This window comes from Triturus cristatus, chromosome 1_2 (genome assembly GCF_964204655.1).
Source record: "Triturus cristatus chromosome 1_2, aTriCri1.1, whole genome shotgun sequence".
NCBI classification, from domain to species: Eukaryota; Metazoa; Chordata; class Amphibia; order Caudata; family Salamandridae; genus Triturus; species Triturus cristatus.
This window is the reverse complement of record NC_140580.1, coordinates 454527121-454545866: the sequence shown is the minus strand read 5'-3', so window position 1 is coordinate 454545866 and position 18746 is coordinate 454527121. Positions and strand designations below refer to the sequence as shown.

Sequence of the window (18746 nt, the reverse complement as noted above, 5' to 3'; positions counted from 1 at the left end):
ATTGAAGTGCCTGCTGTGTGCTGGGCCTTCTGAGAGACTGCATGTCACTGGGTGCTTGAAGCACGACTCAACAACAAGAAACGTGTCACCACCTCAGCAGTTGCCGTTGCATCGCCAAGGATGCGTGCCGCCGCTGCCGCTGTCGCCATCGCATCACCAAAGCACATTGCATAATCGGAGAAGCGCGCCGCCGCTGCAGAGGTCACCGTCGCATCACCGGAGAAGCGTGTCTCAGGACCTGTCGCAGCTCAGAAGATCATCGAGTCACCGCACTGCTGTCAGGCGTGCACGCATCACATCAACATTGTCGCATCGTGAGCAAGACGCCATTTTGTAGCATCGCACCGAAGAAGAGTATCACATCGAGGCGCCATCTTGTCGCATTGTACTGGAGAGCAGTAGGAAACTGACGCATCACCTCCCCACACAGTATGGAAGCGAGCATCAACTCCCCTGCGCAGCAGTAGGGTACCAATGCATCCACTCCCCTGAGTGTAGGGAACCGACGCATCACCTTGTCTGCGACCCTATTGTTTGCATTGCGTTAGGCATCTAAGGTACTTTGAGAGTAAAGTGTTGCAATTACAACTTGAGATAACTGAGCTATTTTCTACTACTTTAGAGTCTATTTTTGAGTACAGTATGGTGGATTTTTGTCGTTTGGTCTTGTGATAAGTCTGTATAGAAATACTTATTTTTATAATACAACCTGTGTGGTGTCCATCGGTAGTGTTGTCACTGGATTACTGTATGTGTTCACAAATGCTTTACACACTGCCTCTGAGATAAGCCTGCCTGTTCATGCCAAGCTACCAAGGGGATGTGCAGGGGTTATTTTAGGAGTGTAGCCCCTTACCCTGACTAGATGTAAGGGTCCCTATTTGGTCAAAGGTACCTACCTCTGCCAACTAGAGACCCCCAAATCTAACAACAAGGTTTCCCTGTGCTTTCCCCTGCACTGGCAAACAATTGGCTGCAATGCACCAGCACAAGCACCCTTGCATCATTTTGCAAATGTAGGACTTGGCCTTTTTGCTTCAAGTTCCCTAAACTTTTTGCTTTCCCGCTAGACCGTTTTCCTGACATAGAGTAGGCAATTTTAGATGCTTTGGGTGCTTTGCCACTGCTGATCAGTGTCAAAGTAAGTGTTCCCTGTTTAAAGTGTAATGGTACTTGGTTGGCCATGATAGGTATGTTTGCTTTACTAGTAAAGTCCCTAGTGGTGTGCACTGTGTTTTTGCCAGGGCTTGTAATGCAAAGGCGCGTGGAGAAGGGAACTCAGGCCTGCAGTGTAGGGCCTGCGTGCAGTTTGCTAAGTTAGCATGTTGTCCTGACAAGTGAAACCACTTGTCAGGCCTTACTTTCCCTTTTTCATACACATTGGGCACCCCTGTGGTAGGTCCCGGGTAATCCCTGGGCAGGGTGCAGTGTAAGTAAAAGGCAGGACATGTACTAAGGTGTGTGTTATGCCCTGACAGTGAAAACTCTCCATTTCATTTTTCACTGCTGAAAGGCCTTCCTGCCCATAAGACAGAATCGGGGAGGCTGAGTGTTGTGTTTGTTAGCCTAGTTTTCTATAAGTTTAAAATGGAGAGGTGAAGTTTAGTATGTATGAACTCACAGTGTCATAACACATCTTTCTGTGAAAGTGGTTTTGTCACTGTGTGTTCAGAAACCACTCTTAGAACGTGGCTGAGTTTTGTGCTTTAAGCATTTCTCTGTGTCTCTGCTAAATGTGGATTGACTGTCTGGATCTGAGAGGTGAGAGGACCTGGGAGAGGTCGTGTCACAGGGAGGGATTGAGATAGCTCCAGGCTGCCCTGCATCTGGTGAAAAGGCCTGGGCTGGTCCTATAAACCATTGACCCATCTCCAGCTGCGTGATTAAGGATCCAGACCCCCAGTATCAAAGGGAAAAAGGTGACACTGAGAGGGAGACACCCAGAACTGATTTAGGCAGGGGTCATGGACCCCTGAGCACAAAAAACTTCAAAGACATGAAGGGGTATAACTAAGAGAACTGAAACCCCTAGAATGTGGTGTAGTTTTGAATGGTGAAATGGACAGGTCGAGTCTGCAAAAGCTGTGACCTCTTTCGTGCTCAAGAAGAACCTCTGCCAAGGAAGAAGTTGCTGAAGAGACTGCTGGATAGGACAGACCCTTGCTACGTGATCTGGGGCTGGCCCGCAGTTTGTAGCTTTTACTAAGGAGGACATTGCAGTGGTTGGTGTCCCCCCTTCTTGAAAAGGACTGTGCTTTGTGCTGTGTCCTGAACCTCAAGGGCCCGAGGTGAGCTGGCTCCCTGTTTGGAAACACAGGAACATAGAAGGTTCCGGAGAAGTCCCAAGCGAGCTTGAGACCCTCGGAAGTTGTGCCTTGTGATCGTGGGCACACAGGAGTAAACTGAGTCTTGGACGTGCAGAGTGTGTGTCGTGGTGCAGCCAAGGCATTGGTGAAGAGCGCCTGGTCATCGTGTGCACCGGGAGAAGAGGTGGGACTCGGATGCGCAGGGTGCATGCCGTGGTGCAGCCAAGGCGTTGGTGAAGAGCGCTTGGTCATCGTGTGCACCAGGAGAAGAGGTGAGACTTGGACGCACAGGGTGCGTGTCGAGGTCCAAGCCGAGGCGTTGGTGAAGAGCTCCTGGTCATCGTGTGCCCCAGAGAAGGGGCGAGTCTCAGACGCGCAGAGTGCGTGTCAAGGTGCAAGTAGAGGCGCTGGTGAGGAGTGCCTGGGTAGTGTGTGCACCGAAATCAAAGTAAGTCTCCACAGTGCTGAGTGCGGGTCTCGGTGTCCACTGAGACCGCTGGAAGGAGGGCCAGGTCATTGGGCCCTCGGAGTGAAACAGTAGCGGCCCATACCGGCAGCCCCAGAGGAGCTGAGCCACCGGCTCGAGCTCGCCGTGCCCATTGACAAAGTTCTGGATCAAGGCCCAAGTCGCTGAAGAAGGAGAGGAGAGTGGGGTCGCGCCCCCCCAGATAACAAGGATCACCACCCAGGGCGGGGTGCGGGCTCGGAGGGACACTCTCTTGGCCTCTCGCTTGGCCTCTCGCTTTTGTCAGCTGCGCGAGCCTGTTGCTTCGGCTCGGATCGAGGCCCGTGCTGGCCCAAAGAGGGGCAGTACTGGGGCCAGAGTGAGAAGCGGTACTTTTGTGTCATCATTGATCCATGTTGGGGGCAACTGATAACGAAGCACCTAAACTGTCGTATAACACTTTGGATTATTGCTGCTAACGAACTATCGAACTGTCGTATGACGCCTGACCTTATTTGTGCCTGACCACCTACATGCTTGGTGGGCTACGCACTGCATTATTTTTCCCTTGCAGAGTACATGATTGTAATGTGGCGCATTGCATTATTTCTTCATTGCACAGTACATGATTGTAGCGTGACGCATTGCTTTGTTTCTTCCTTGACCAGGGCATGCTGGTAGTGATATGCATTGCATTATTCCTTACATTGCAAAGTACATGACAGTGGCGCTACGTATGGCATTGTTTCTCTATTGCACAGTACAGGAGTATATTGTTACGCGTTGCAGTATTTATTTTCTTTTGCAACGTGTGTGATTCTAGCAATACGACTTGCCTAACCTTTTGGAAACGGTTAGAAGTAAGCTTAACTGTTGTTTAGAAGTGGTGGTTGGGATTAGAACCTACCAATCCACTGGAAGGAACACTACCCATTATTATATGTTGGTTTTGTATCGTGTGGTCATATTGTATATCTTCTTATATAAACATTATACTCGTTTTATAAAAACGTGTGTGCAGTCTATTTGCGTTGACATCATTGGGTTGCTGTGAGTGTGGTTGCACATACTGTACACTAGTGCCTTGGAGATAAGCCTGGCTGCTCGTGCCAAGCTACTAAGAGGGTGAGGAGGGCTATCTCAGATGGTGTCCTTACTTAGCCTAACATTGAAATGAGGGGTCTGGTTCTCGCACCTGGCGACAGCGGTGTGGGACAGGGACTCCCGCCTCCAGCATTTGGTGGCGGCGGTGTGGGATAAGGACCCCCACTTCCAACAGCATCTTTAATGGACAGAATAAAAACTCTAACATTTGTTATAAATATCGAGTAGAACATAGGATCCATTGAATCAGCACCATAAATGGCTATTCGTAACACATTATGGGTGGATACTTCAAATGGAATAGTGGTACCGTGAAAGTCCTGTTGTGGTTTTCTATGGTTGTCCTCCTCTGGCAGGCATACTGTGACACAGGGGATGATGGTGGTGGCTGCAGTGTGTCTGACTTGGAAAAGCAGTTGTCTTGTCTCTAAAGAGAGTAAAAAAGTTATGAAGCAACACAAGTATTTGTTATAAGAATCTGCATGTGTCTGTCTGCTTTCCCCTTTCAATTGTAAATGCATTTAAATGGATTTCACCTTTTCATTTCTATTTTTTATTCCAATTTTTTCATTTAGAAAATAGAATTTTGTGATAGAATGGTACGAAAAATCCACATTTCATAAACATAAAAAGATACATTTCATATTTCTTCAGAAACATTCTTCACATATATTTAGCCCGTGGCACAAACGTTTGCGGTGCTTAATTTGTAAAAGAATGAGTGCCGGTGCCCAAGGGTCTGCTCCGAAGCGTGCAGGGCGTTGCTGAATATCAGGGTGATGAATACTATGGCTTGGTAGTTAAGAATCCATTCAGCCAATGCCTCATCAGTCCACTACCAGACAATCCGTGCCTATTAGAAGAGGGTTTCTTAGTAGGTGTGGGTAGGTACCTAACACTAGTTATAAGACCACAATCACGATCAAGATTTCAGTAAATGATTCCTTTGCTCAACCCTTGGTAGCTGGCTGAGAGCAGGCAGGCTTAACTTAGAAGACAGTTGTGTAAGGCATTTAAAATAACCACTACATTGAATAAGTATGACACAACACAAAAGACAAATCCAACACCAATTTTTACAACTAGGAAATATTTTTAGGTTAAAAATGACATAAAAACAATAAAAATCCAATGTAGGGAACCGGCGATATGAATTTTTAAATAATAAATACTTTCTAGTGCCTAAAAACCAAAATTGCCAACTTGGGACATCTAGTCGCACTTGACTAGGACAAAGTCAAAGTTTCAGGCTGACTGCCATGGAGTGTGGGTTGAATACAGTGAGCGCTCGGGCCTGGTCAAGTTTTTACCTTCTGACTTAGTCACTTTTTTTGTGCTTTCTCTCTTCACGTTTAACAGGTCTCCACAGCAGGCTGGATTTGGGTTCGATGATAGTGGCTTGCTTCAGCTGGATGCCTCGGTCAATTCCTGAAAGTCTTGGCAATGACAAAGAACTCCGGAGCTTCAGTGCACAAACCTGAATTTCAGGCCGGGTCGCGGTTCGACGTTGCCGGCTTGACTCTCGACAACGGGTTGGTTATGGAACTTTTTGGTCAAAATGCTACAAATAATCTCGAACTTCTGGAGATGCGTCCAGAAGGTCTTTTTGGTGTTGCAAAGTGTCCACTACACCAATCTAAGGTTCCAGAATCTCTGAGTTACTGCTTGGGACGTTGGGACTACAGTTTCAATAATGTATCTGGCCAAATCCTTTAGAGTCTAGCTGAAGGTGGTCTGCTGAATTCTTGTCGCTGGAAATGATACAGCTGAAGCTCTTTTAATCTGTTGCTTTCAGGAAGTTCACTTCTTAAACTTTCAGTGCAAGCAAAGTCCTTCTTTTGCTGTGGCTCCAGAGTGTGCAGTAGGTGCAGTCATCTAGAGTGCATTCGTCTTGGTGTATATCAGGGTTCCAGCAGGGCAGTCTTTCTTCTTGTTTCTTCAGGCAGGGATCTGAGGTGCTGGGCAGCTCTCCTACATCTATCCAGGCTTCTGAGCTGGCAAGCAAGGGAGCACCCCTCATCAATAGGGTGCTGGGTGCCACCCTCAATGACAACCACTTCCCCTGAAGTGTGGCAAATTCTTGACCCAGAAAGCACTGTTCTTTAAAATGAAGAAAAGCTCTCCTGGAGTTTAAGGTCTGGCTAACCCAACCCACAGATGTAACACTCCCCTTCCAGCCCCTCTACTAATTCGCTTTCAGGCGCTCCCATCTTGCTGGGGATGCAGGAAGTGGGGGTGGGCCTGGGTTCTGTCCTAACTGTCTTTCACTTTTTGAAGACCAGTTTGGCTACCCAGCCCCCTACCTGGCTTTTGCTCTGCAACTTACAGACCTCCTCCCACAAGACGCTTCTTTGTTTCCTTTCAGACAACTTCACATCTCATCAGGGCAGCTTAGTTCAGCCTGTCAAAGGTTGGACAGTCAGGAGAGGATACTATAGAGATGGATTTAGGCACATCAGAAAAGCAAGTTCTTTAACTTTTTTTCTGCCATAGTTATAATAAATCTAACCTTCACAAGTTTGTGAATTTATTCTAACTAATATTTAGATCCTTTGAAGTATCATTTTAACTCACTCCTGTCAATAGTTTGATTTTATTGAAGTTGAATAAAACCTTCCTGTGTAAGCCTATGGAGCTAAGGTACTACAATGGGGAATCAAAATTGGTAGTTTTTTCCTCGCCAAGGGATATAAACATATTCTAATGTCCCTGCTTAAAACTACAAGGCACCTAGGGGAGACATTAAGCATGACATATGTAAAAATAAGATAGCTTAAAATTTTGGAAGTACTTTTAATTCTAAAGTCAAATAGGCAGATATTTCTAACTTAAATGCAGCCTGCAAGAGAGGGTTGATTTTTAAAATGACAGCAGGCTGCACAGCAGGGCACTCTTAAGTGCATTAAATCTGCTGAGCCTCTAAACCTACATGCCCTACCATATACTAGGGGCTTGCAGATAGGTTGTCATACCAATTGTAATTACACCTAATTACCATTGACCTTTTAACCGGAGCACAGACCCTGGGTCTGGTTAGCAGAGCCCAGGGTACAGACAGAGTCAGTAACCACCAGTATCAGTCAACACATGGGGGTGCTAAGGGCAAAAAGTATGACTTTTTCACAGTGCCTTTTTATCTTACTCCTGCAATTTCTTACTGTTTCCCTTTGTGACAGACTTCCCATCTTTCTCTTCCTCCATCTTCTCCTTTGTGTGTTTTACTCTCTCTTGCACCCGATCAATGGATGGGGAGGAAAAAAGAGTGCCTGGCCCCATAAATGAATGCAGATGGAACATACTGGCAACCACCACCGTAAATGAAGCACTGCACGTTTGCATGATGAAAGGGCACCACAATCACACCACACACAAACATAAAAGTCAGTGCAACCTCAATGTTTAATATAATTTTCATTCTAATGGTCTGTACTCGTGTAAGTACATACCCATTTCACAGAGCAAGCTTAACGAGTTCAACAGAGAAAATAAAGTTCAAGGGTTGCTAGAATACATCTGCATGCAAAATGTAATCCTTTATCAGCCATTTCTTGTTCACTACTATGTCTGTTGCAAATCCTCAGTCAAAGACCTGCATTACAAGCCCTGATCCAGGGTTGCTAACATTGTGTTTTTAAATATCCTGATTCCCACCCCTCCTATCGGCGGAGAAAGTTCCGTCAGAGGACCATTTGCCTCTGTGGTAAGGGTAACGCTGTGATCCGTCTAGCTGTCGGGGGCCAGTATAGTTAGAGGGACAAATGATTTGGTAGTGAATAGAAAGTTAAACCAAAAATTATTTATACCACTTAAGCTGAATCAGTGATTTAAGCATGTTTGGCCTAGGGCATTTCAAAATCTGGTGGAAACATAACCCATTGCCCACCTTTTAATTGGGCAGGAGAACCACGAGTTTGATGGAAGGGGCACTTGCTACTCTTTGATAGATTCTCCTTGGTCCCTGCATCAAGTAGACTCCAAATGACCCCCTTAATAGTCAGCCATTTAATTTAACTTGCTGACACTTATGGCAATCACCTTGTGACAAGGTGGAGCTTTATTACAGGAGCCTGGACTCACCCTGGCTAAATACGGTAATGAAGAATGTGCAGATAGTCTACCTCACTGAAATATACAGTTGTGCAGGGATGCCACATGCGCTAAGGGCACATATGAAGCTTAGGAAAAGGTTCAAAAACGTTTTCAAATTTAAGAATGGTGAGGTACAAAAGCGAAACTGGCTCATGATGCTATTCATTATCAACCTTGTACAGAAGAACCTGTTCTGTCAATGCTGCTAAAGAACTTAATGGACCTTGGAGGAAATCTTCTGGTGCAGTATTGTGCTTAAAAATCTTGTATATTTGTAAAAATGTTGATTTGTTCCTGGAATTAGCATATGCATCCTATACAACAAATATCCTAATGGTATAAAGGAGATTATGCTGGGCCATAACTATCCCATGGCCGGTGGACCAAATTGCTGGTTGTCATCTATGATTCTTTTGCAGGTAGATTCTGGGTGCTGGTTTCGGAGGCCTTACCTTGTCCTATATTTGAGATTAATGCGATAGTGATGGTACACAACTGTGCACTTTTGGTATCTGCAGAAAAGAAGTATAATGTGAACCTGCACTCTAATTTTCAGTGGCTTTCAGTTTTATGACCATTAGTTAAAATATGCAATAAAGGTTTCAGTCACTATTTGTTGGAGTGGGGGCACTGCTGTAAAATTGTCCTTAGGGTTCACAAATTGTTTGATGTTAGTATGTTCACAGTACTCAATGAGTAGGCTCTTAACTTGGTGGCTGTTTTAGTCATTCATAGTGAACAGAGTATGCAGCAGATTACATTTGTGGAGCGATCCAATGTGAACAGAGGCAAACTCTGGTTTAAAATGTTCAGCTGCCATGGAGTGTGGGTTGAATACAGTGAGCGCTCGGGCCTGGTCAAGTTTTTACCTTCTGACTTAGTCACTTTTTTTGTGCTTTCTCTCTTCACGTTTAACAGGTCTCCACAGCAGGCTGGATTTGGGTTCGATGATAGTGGCTTGCTTCAGCTGGATGCCTCGGTCAATTCCTGAAAGTCTTGGCAATGACAAAGAACTCCGGAGCTTCAGTGCACAAACCTGAATTTCAGGCCGGGTCGCGGTTCGACGTTGCCGGCTTGACTCTCGACAACGGGTTGGTTATGGAACTTTTTGGTCAAAATGCTACAAATAATCTCGAACTTCTGGAGATGCCTCCAGAAGGTCTTTTTGGTGTTGCAAAGTGTCCACTACACCAATCTAAGGTTCCAGAATCTCTGAGTTACTGCTTGGGACGTTGAGACTACAGTTTCAATAATGTATCTGGCCAAATCCTTTAGAGTCTAGCTGAAGGTGGTCTGCTGAATTCTTGTCGCTGGAAATGATACAGCTGAAGCTCTTTTAATCTGTTGCTTTCAGGAAGTTCACTTCTTAAACTTTCAGTGCAAGCAAAGTCCTTCTTTTGCTGTGGCTCCAGAGTGTGCAGTAGGTGCAGTCATCTAGAGTGCATTCGTCTTGGTGTATATCAGGGTTCCAGCAGGGCAGACTTTCTTCTTGTTTCTTCAGGCAGGGATCTGAGGTGCTGGGCAGCTCTCCTACATCTATCCAGGCTTCTGAGCTGGCAAGCAAGGGAGCACCCCTCATCAATAGGGTGCTGGGTGCCACCCTCAATGACAACCCCTTCCCCTGAAGTTTGGCAAATTCTTGACCCAGAAAGCACTGTTCTTTAAAATGAAGAAAAGCTCTCCTGGAGTTTAAGGTCTGGCTAACCCAACCCACAGATGTAACACTCCCCTTCCAGCCCCTCTACTAATTCGCTTTCAGGCGCTCCCATCTTGCTGGGGATGCAGGAAGTGGGGGTGGGCCTGGGTTCTGTCCTAACTGTCTTTCACTTTTTGAAGACCAGTTTGGCTACCCAGCCCCCTACCTGGCTTTTGCTCTCCAACTTACAGACCTCCTCCCACAAGACGTTTTTTTGTTTCCTTTCAGACAACTTCACATCTCATCAGGGCAGCTTAGTTCAGCCTGTCAAAGGTTGGACAGTCAGGAGAGGATACTATAGAGATGGATTTAGGCACATCAGAAAAGCAAGTTCTTTAACTTTTTTTCTGCCATAGTTATAATAAATCTAACCATCACAAGTTTGTGAATTTATTCTAACTAATATTTAGATCCTTTGAAGTATCATTTTAACTCACTCCTGTCAATAGTTTGATTTTATTGAAGTTGAATAAAACCTTCCTGTGTAAGCCTATGGAGCTAAGGTACTACAATGAGGAATCAAAATTGGTAGTTTTTTCCTCGCCAAGGGATATAAACATATTCTAATGTCCCTGCTTAAAACTACAAGGCACCTAGGGGAGACATTAAGCATGACATATGTAAAAATAAGATAGCTTAAAATTTTGGAAGTACTTTTAATTCTAAAGTCAAATAGGCAGATACTTCTAACTTAAATGCAGCCTGCAAGAGAGGGTTGATTTTTAAAATGACAGCAGGCTGCACAGCAGGGCACTCTTAAGTGCATTAAATCTGCTGAGCCTCTAAACCTACATGCCCTACCATATACTAGGGGCTTACAGATAGGTTGTCATACCAATTGTAATTACACCTAATTACCATTGACCTTTTAACCGGAGCACAGACCCTGGGTCTGGTTAGCAGAGCCCAGGGTACAGACAGAGTCAGTAACCACCAGTATCAGTCAACACATAGGGGTGCTAAGGGCAAAAAGTATGACTTTTTCACAGTGCCTTTTTATCTTACTCCTGCAATTTCTTACTGTTTCCCTTTGTGACAGTCTTCCCATCTTTCTCTTCCTCCATCTTCTCCTTTGTGTGTTTTACTCTCTCTTGCACCCGATCAATGGATGGGGAGGAAAAAAGAGTGTCTGGCCCCATAAATGAATGCAGATGGAACATACTGGCAACCACCACCGTAAATGAAGCACTGCACGTTTGCATGATGAAAGGGCACCACAATCACACCACACACAAACATAAAAGTCAGTGCAACCTCAATGTTTAATATAATTTTCATTCTAATGGTCTGTACTCGTGTAAGTACATACCCATTTCACAGAGCAAGCTTAACGAGTTCAACAGAGAAAATAAAGTTCAAGGGTTGCTAGAATACATCTGCATGCAAAATGTAATCCTTTATCTGCCATTTCTTGTTCACTACTATGTCTGTTGCAAATCCTCAGTCAAAGACCTGCATTACAAGCCCTGATCCAGGGTTGCTAACATTGTGTTTTTAAATATCCTGATTCCCACCCCTCCTATCGGCGGAGAAAGTTCCGTCAGAGGACCATTTGCCTCTGTGGTAAGGGTAACGCTGTGATCCGTCTAGCTGTCGGGGGCCAGTATAGTTAGAGGGACAAATGATTTGGTAGTGAATAGAAAGTTAAACCAAAAATTATTTATACCACTTAAGCTGGATCAGTGATTTAAGCATGTTTGGCCTAGGGCATTTCAAAATCTGGTGGAAACATAACCCATTGCCCACCTTTTAATTGGGCAGGAGAACCACGAGTTTGATGGAAGGGGCACTTGCTACTCTTTGATAGATTCTCCTTGGTCCCTGCATCAAGTAGACTCCAAATGACCCCCTTAATAGTCAGTCATTTAATTTAACTTGCTGACACTTATGGCAATCACCTTGTGACAAGGTGGAGCTTCATTACAGGAGCCTGGACTCACCCTGGCTAAATACGGTAATGAAGAATGTGCAGATAGTCTACCTCACTGAAATATACAGTTGTGCAGGGATGCCACATGCGCTAAGGGCACATATGAAGCTTAGGAAAAGGTTCAAAAACGTTTTCAAATTTAAGAATGGTGAGGTACAAAAGCGAAACTGGCTCATGATGCTATTCATTATCAACCTTGTACAGAAGAACCTGTTCTGTCAATGCTGCTAAAGAACTTAATGGACCTTGGAGGAAATCTTCTGGTGCAGTATTGTGCTTAAAAATCTTGTATATTTGTACAAATGTTGGTTTGTTCCTGGAATTAGCATATGCATCCTATACAACAAATATCCTAATGGTATAAAGGAGATTATGCTGGGCCATAACTATCCCATGTCCGGTGGACCAAATTGCTGGTTGTCATCTATGATTCTTTTGCAGGTAGATTCTGGGTGCTGGTTTCGGAGGCCTTACCTTGTCCTATATTTGAGATTAATGCGATAGTGATGGTACACAACTGTGCACTTTTGGTATCTGCAGAAAAGAAGTATAATGTGAACCTGCACTCTAATTTTCAGTGGCTTTCAGTTTTATGACCATTAGTTAAAATATGCAATAAAGGTTTCAGTCACTATTTGTTGGAGTGGGGGCACTGCTGTAAAATTGTCCTTAGGGTTCACAAATTGTTTGATGTTAGTATGTTCACAGTACTCAATGAGTAGGCTCTTAACTTGGTGGCTGTTTTAGTCATTCATAGTGAACAGAGTATGCAGCAGATTACATTTGTGGAGCGATCCAATGTGAACAGAGGCAAACTCTGGTTTAAAATGTTCAGCTGGGAAACGTAAAGATCGCTGGTTGAACTTGCCTCCAAGTTGTATAGAGACATGTGGGTTACCATGAAGTGTCCTGAAGTGAAGGACTTGTTTTGGGAACCTATATTTAGTTGCTCTAGTGAAAGACAGGATTTGTGCCTCTCCGAATGCTATTAAATATTTATATGTGATCTTGCAAAAGAGGGATCTATGAGACATCCCCTAAAGTTGTGGCGTGGGAACATTTCTTTCCTGGTTATGTGGACAACATAGTTATTGTGGACAGGACTCCAAATATACGGCAATGGGTCTGAAAATCATTGAGCTTTACACAAACAAAAATGACCTGCAGGTTAACTTAGGCAACATTAAAGGCCTCTGTTTTTGATCCCAAATTATTTAACCATAACTGGTTCTTGAGTTCCATAAGGTTGGGGGTTGTTATGATTTTACAAATATCTTGGATTGCAGCTAGATCAAGGTCTGAGCAGGGATCCTATGTTTTATTGCAAGACACTTTGGTTGGGACTGTTGCTAGAATTGGAATCATGGTGGTGATTTGATCCTGACATACAGGAATGCCTATATGGGCATGATTTCAGCAAGCCTAGTATGCTGTACTGTGGTGTGGTATCCATTCTGTCATCTAGAATATTGGAGATATTTGGAGCAATCCGACCGGAACTGACCACAAGGTCTGCTTGAGGTGCTCTGATCTGAAGCCTCAGGACTGTGGTCTTCAGGCTGCACCCTGTACATTGCCAATTTTAATCACGGTTGAACTAAATAAATTGAGTTACATTGTTGAGATGTATACATCTCAGGAACTTGGCTTTAAATGTATAACTTTGGGTTGAAATGACATATGTTATAGCCACAACCTGTCGAACAGACAATTTATTGTCTTAGTGTCTGCTAATCTTGATAAACCTTCCACATCTTGGACTCCTGACAGGCACATATATTTGTTGTTCAGTCTGGGAGGCCTTCCACTCTTGGGGGCTTCTGGTGCCTGGGCTGGCACCTCCCTGATGAAGAGGTTGTGCCCACATTGCGGAATTTAGTCGGAGACATTTGATCATATTACTGTCAACGGGCCTCCCCTGCAGGAATTGTGACCTGATCGAATCGTGCGTACTGTTCTATCCAGTATTGGCACTTTGTGATACCTGGCTCACTGCGTAAGAGCCATTATCCAAACTGCTGTTATATCAAGTCTCAGAGGTGATGAACTTTCAGGAGATATTATTTGCCGTTCAGGAGAACGACGACCAGGACTCGATTGTGTGAGTTAAGTAAAACATTTTATTGACAATGTAGGGGCATATCAACAACAACCGGCGATAATTATCGCTCAGCGCTCTTAGCGTGAGGATAATTATCGCCGGCTAGCGTGAATTTATATCGCTGAGATAGCGTGCTATTAGCAACGCTTATCTCAATAGCGATAAAAATCTACACGCTAACAGGCTAACGTGAGATTATCGCTGGAAACCCAGCGATAATCACACGTTACCTTGTTGATAGGGACAGGCAAACTTAGCCATGATATCCTCCTTCCATAGGATATCATGGCTAAGTCTGAAAATTAGCAGACGTAAAAAAGCAGCGTTAACCGCGGTTAGCGCTGCTTTTTTTGTCTCTAACAGGGTTAGCGACATTCTTGATAATAGGAGAAATGTCGCTTAGCGACATTTCTCCTATTATTTTACTCTGGAACGCCCCCTTTGCATCTCATTAGAGATGCAAGGGGAAGCGTAGAGTAAAAGGGTGCTAACATGCAAATTTGCGTGTTAGCACCCTGTTGTTGATAGGGTGCTAGTTTTATCTCTGCTTTTTTGGCTTTTAAAGCCAAAAAAGCAGAGATAAAGCCCTTGTTGATATGCCCCGTAATTCGTACAATTCAAATTGGTGAACTTGTATTTAATGACTGGATGGATTTTTTCTTAAACCAAGGGCATATTTTATCAAGTAAAAAAGAGTCCTGCAGACTTTGAACACAGCATTCGATATAACTAAAGTAGAGACGGGTCTGGAACACTGACCTGCCAAAGTCCTCTGCTTATTTTGACACTTGAAGGCTCAGAGTGCACTCTTGTGTCGTGCAAGCCCAGATTGTGCTTGGGAACATCTTTGACTCAGAGCTCCTTCTGCTGGTTTTAGAGGGTTTGATGTCACTGTAACATTCACCGGCACACAAGCGAAATACTGCCATGGTTTCAAATCTTCTGAAGTGCTTGAAATTATCAGTTCTGCAGAAGGCACTCGCTCAAAAGAGATGTAGTTTAGAAAGATGTACTAAAGCAGGGGCTCGCTTTCATTTCTATTTTTGAACATGAATGCAGCGATTTTAGTTAAGTGCAGACTACAGCCAGAGTGCGTCCTTGACTGCTGTATGACATTTCGCCAGATTATAAGCTTCTGGTATGCTCAAATCAGAGGCCTAGCCAGTGTGTCATGGGCCCCAGGGCAGGGATGGAAATGACACCGGTGCTCGCTGTTTGAACGGTGAAATACAGCAATACTCAGGGCCACATTTATGAGGCCCCTTGCACCACAGGTGCGTCACTTTTTGTGACGTTCCGTGGCGCAGGAGCCTGCTCCATATTTACGAGGCAGCACTAAGCCACTTTTTTAGGCTTAATGCTGCCTCGTAAATATTGTCCCATTCAACGCAGTTTTCTGCGTTAAAGGGGCGTGCAATTGGTGTTGCTGGGAGCGTTCCCAGCACCATCCATGGTATTTTGACACTGCCTCAGATTTACGAGAAATCTTAAATCTGAGACAGCGCCAAAAACGTATGCCTCCCCAGGTGAGGCGTAAGGGAGGCACAACGAGTCGAAATAACTTTATTCCTCCTCGATTTTCCTTTTTCTATGTGTGCTTCATTCTGCAGCACACATAGAAAAAGGAACAAGCCTCTTGTGATTGTTTCTGTACAGGAAAGTTTCCCTTCCTGCACAAAAACAATCCTCCCCTCAAGACAGGCCCCTTGCAGCATGGAGCAAAGGTGCTTGCGTTGGCGCACAGCAGCTTATTGTGCGCTGGGGAAAACGACAGGAATGCGCAGTATCTCATAGATATAGCACATTCCTTCACTTTTCTTTTGCCGTAGGGCAGCGCATCAGGAAGGCCTGCTGCGCTGCCCTCCGGCAAACACCCATAAATGAGGCCCTCAGAATCTAGTTGGCCCTTCGGTCCTCTGGGGCCCAGCACCACTGCACCTGCTGCACCAATGGAAGCTACACCTCAGACTTAAGTAGGATGCCACATTTATGCTATCATAAAATACTTTAAATGGCTAAGTCTCTTTATCAATAGTATGTTTTGAATATTTCACACACTGATTAAAGAGAGCTCTTTACAATGATTCCTTTAGGCAGATAAGAAGCTAGAATGGTTTCCCATGCTTACTGTGTTATTCCATCTTTTCACTACATACGTTTGATATTTCATCATTCATTCATTGGATAAAGGAGGGCAGGTGAATGTGTCCTGTCTGACACTGTTAGATCTTGCCGCTGTCACCTAATCTGTTGGCTGAATCAATGGCGTGGTGGACAGGGCTGACACTGAGCAGGTGTAGAAGGTACACAGGTTATTTTAGAGGTATTCACAGAAAAGGAAGATCCCAACAGTATGTTGATTCCTCTATTGAGGTCCTCATTATGAGTGGACTCATAGTTATAGTATGTGCAGTAGCTACTATAACAGCACATACTGCAATTGTGCTACTCCTGCAGTTTACCCCATTAAAGGTTTTTCAAATTTATTGTGGCAAAAAAGCCTGAAAATTACCAGGGCATCCAGATTTTGACGCGTACACACTAAAATCCTTATGTTATTTACCATTATCGGGGACAAACTGAAAATTGGGTGCTGTTTTTTGCATGCGATGAATTCCACCCCAGGGGTGTTGGATTCTATCAGCTGCAATAAATATTGGCCCAAACACTGAGCTTCTAGTAATGTGGGACTTAGCTTCATTTACAGTGGGCAGGGACCCACGGTGATGAGGACATCTATGAATCGGCTCAGTACACTGGGTAAAAACATTAGTGAATAAGTATTAGCCAAGGAACATGTTCTTTATCAGGGATCACCTAAACTTTGATTCTGATTGCTCTGCAATGTCACCTGCATCTTGGACTTTACGTTTATCATAGATACATCATATATAGGGACATCACTCCAATTTAAAGAGAACCTAATTGGAAATTGATCATTCGAAAAGCAAAAACGTACATTTTCAAATTATGTGTATGTGAAGATTGCTGAAGGCAAAGTGACAGTAGTGTGTGCATGATATAATGCGATCAGTGAAAGCCCTCTACATTCAAGTATTGAATGAGGTCAAATATACCAGACCATCAGACAAAATATTCATAATATGGGCTTTTGCTGGCTGAAGTCCAATAACTGTTGCTGGGTTAAAACTATGTGGGAGATGTGCAATATTTCTCTTGCAGTTTTTGGCTGGGTTTTCAGTGCTGGGGAAGACAGAAAAACATAGAACCGTACTTCTCCAACCAATCAGTCAGCCGAAAATCTCTGGTCTGCGATCAGCCAGCAAAAAAGACACTAAGGGGCAAATTCAAACTGTGTCAGGGATCTTGTCTGTAGTTGAAAATTAAAATTTTCTTGCAAAACAAGAGTACAGTTGTCCTGCAATTGCCAGGCCCAAATTCAACTCCAAAAGCAGGTTGGAATAGACCTGGACAATCAGCCATCTAATCACCATGTTGTTCCTCATTCCTCATTGTTAAAAATACAAATCATCTGGTACAGGTGCTGTAATTCTACCCATATTGGTATTTGTGGGTGGAGTATTACTGCACTGTATTTACAGATTGCTCATAACTGTTAGGATGGTAATATTATCTGCATGGTATGCAGTTGTGCACCCTTGTCATGAGTGAGCCAGCTGCATATCAAACTGGTATCCTGACTTTTTGTCAGACTAAATAACACACTAATCTGGCATGTAGTTTTTGCTTAGGCCTGTCCATGGTAACACGGAGGTCCAAAACTCTTTCTGTTACCTGGAGGGCCACATCATGCACATCCTCTTTTTTCAACATGGGACTACTTTTCATATCCTGATTTTTATAACACGAAGGTGGCATTTACTAATCTTTGGCTATTGACAGTCTTGAACACCATGAAAAATCCCTTTCTTTTTGCTATCAGAGAGGAGTGCAGCCTATATCCCCCACTTGTGTAAAAGTTCTACTTCATTGTAACAAGTAGACCCTTGCATTGACATTTCAAGCGTGTGTTGAGTGCATGTGCACATTGTGAATATGGGGTCCATATATGACAACAAGACTTTATGTGCAATGTGAGTATGGCTGCTAGGACCAGTGAGATCCATTATGGATGTCACAAAATAGAGAGTGGAGGCGGCGTCTCCAAACAGTGGAAGATCATTGATTGCATTCCTGAGGCTGTAGGATAGAGGCTCAGACAATAACATGAAGAAGGATGGATACGGAACTACCCTTCAAAAGACTATGAGAAACGTTTAACAAGGTGTTAAAAATGCAGATGTTTCTAGGCAGGAGTGCCTACCCTTTTGTGTTTCTCTGATTGCGTCTGAAAAAAGGCTCATGACAGCCACATATCGAGCCCTCATACTTCATTGTGCCCAAGTTTTGGATTCTCCTGCTTGAAACCACATTGTCAAAACCTGCTGTGATAGCCATCATCTTGCACAAAGGCTGTGTGTGAATGCACTAAAACTAGACAATCACATTTCAGATGGCCCACTACAAACAGGTTCCAAACCTTTAGACAGTGGATCTTCACCACATCTGGAAAAAACATTGGAGGCAATCACCCTATTTTGTTCTGGTTCCAAGTTCTCATTGGCCAAGGAAGGGAGTGTTCTGCAGAGTACTCGAAGATTTGCTGTGAAACCAAAACTGGTCTCTGCATGACAGTCAATCTCCTAGGGGTGAGAGGATATCAGAATATCTACAGTGTCGTGTGCAAAAGCAGCAAAAGCGGCAAGATGGCTTTCTAACATCTAACGCGGTTGTGCTAACTTAGCATTGTACATATATAGATAACGATCTTCACTACAGTGTTGCAGGAGGAGCTTCTGCCCTAGAGAACAAGCTTAGCCCTGTTCCTTGCCTGTGGATCAAGCAGAAGAAGCAGACTGCCAAGTAGAAGCATCAGCCAGGGGGACCTTAGTTGTGAGGGGTCATCTGGTTTCCCGGAATTTGGTTCATTTGGAGGAATGCCTAAAGAAACTGTAGGCCAAACAAAGGCATACCATCTGGTGCCCCAGCAACATGTCCAAAGGGTTTATACGGGGTGCATTTTCCAAAGGAGTCATCATAGCTGCATATTGATC

The 18746-nt window shown here is 44.1% G+C and overlaps 1 protein-coding gene across 1 annotated transcript in view; it reads right to left on the bottom strand.

Moving 5' to 3' along the window:
• DNTT (DNA nucleotidylexotransferase) overlaps positions 1-18746 on the bottom strand; it is a 1058258-nt gene that overhangs the window by 884260 nt on the left and 155252 nt on the right. The window contains exon 3 of the mRNA XM_085614981.1: positions 4166-4282. Within this exon, the coding sequence (XP_085471107.1) occupies positions 4166-4282 (117 nt within the window). The remainder of the gene's footprint in view (positions 1-4165; positions 4283-18746) is intronic.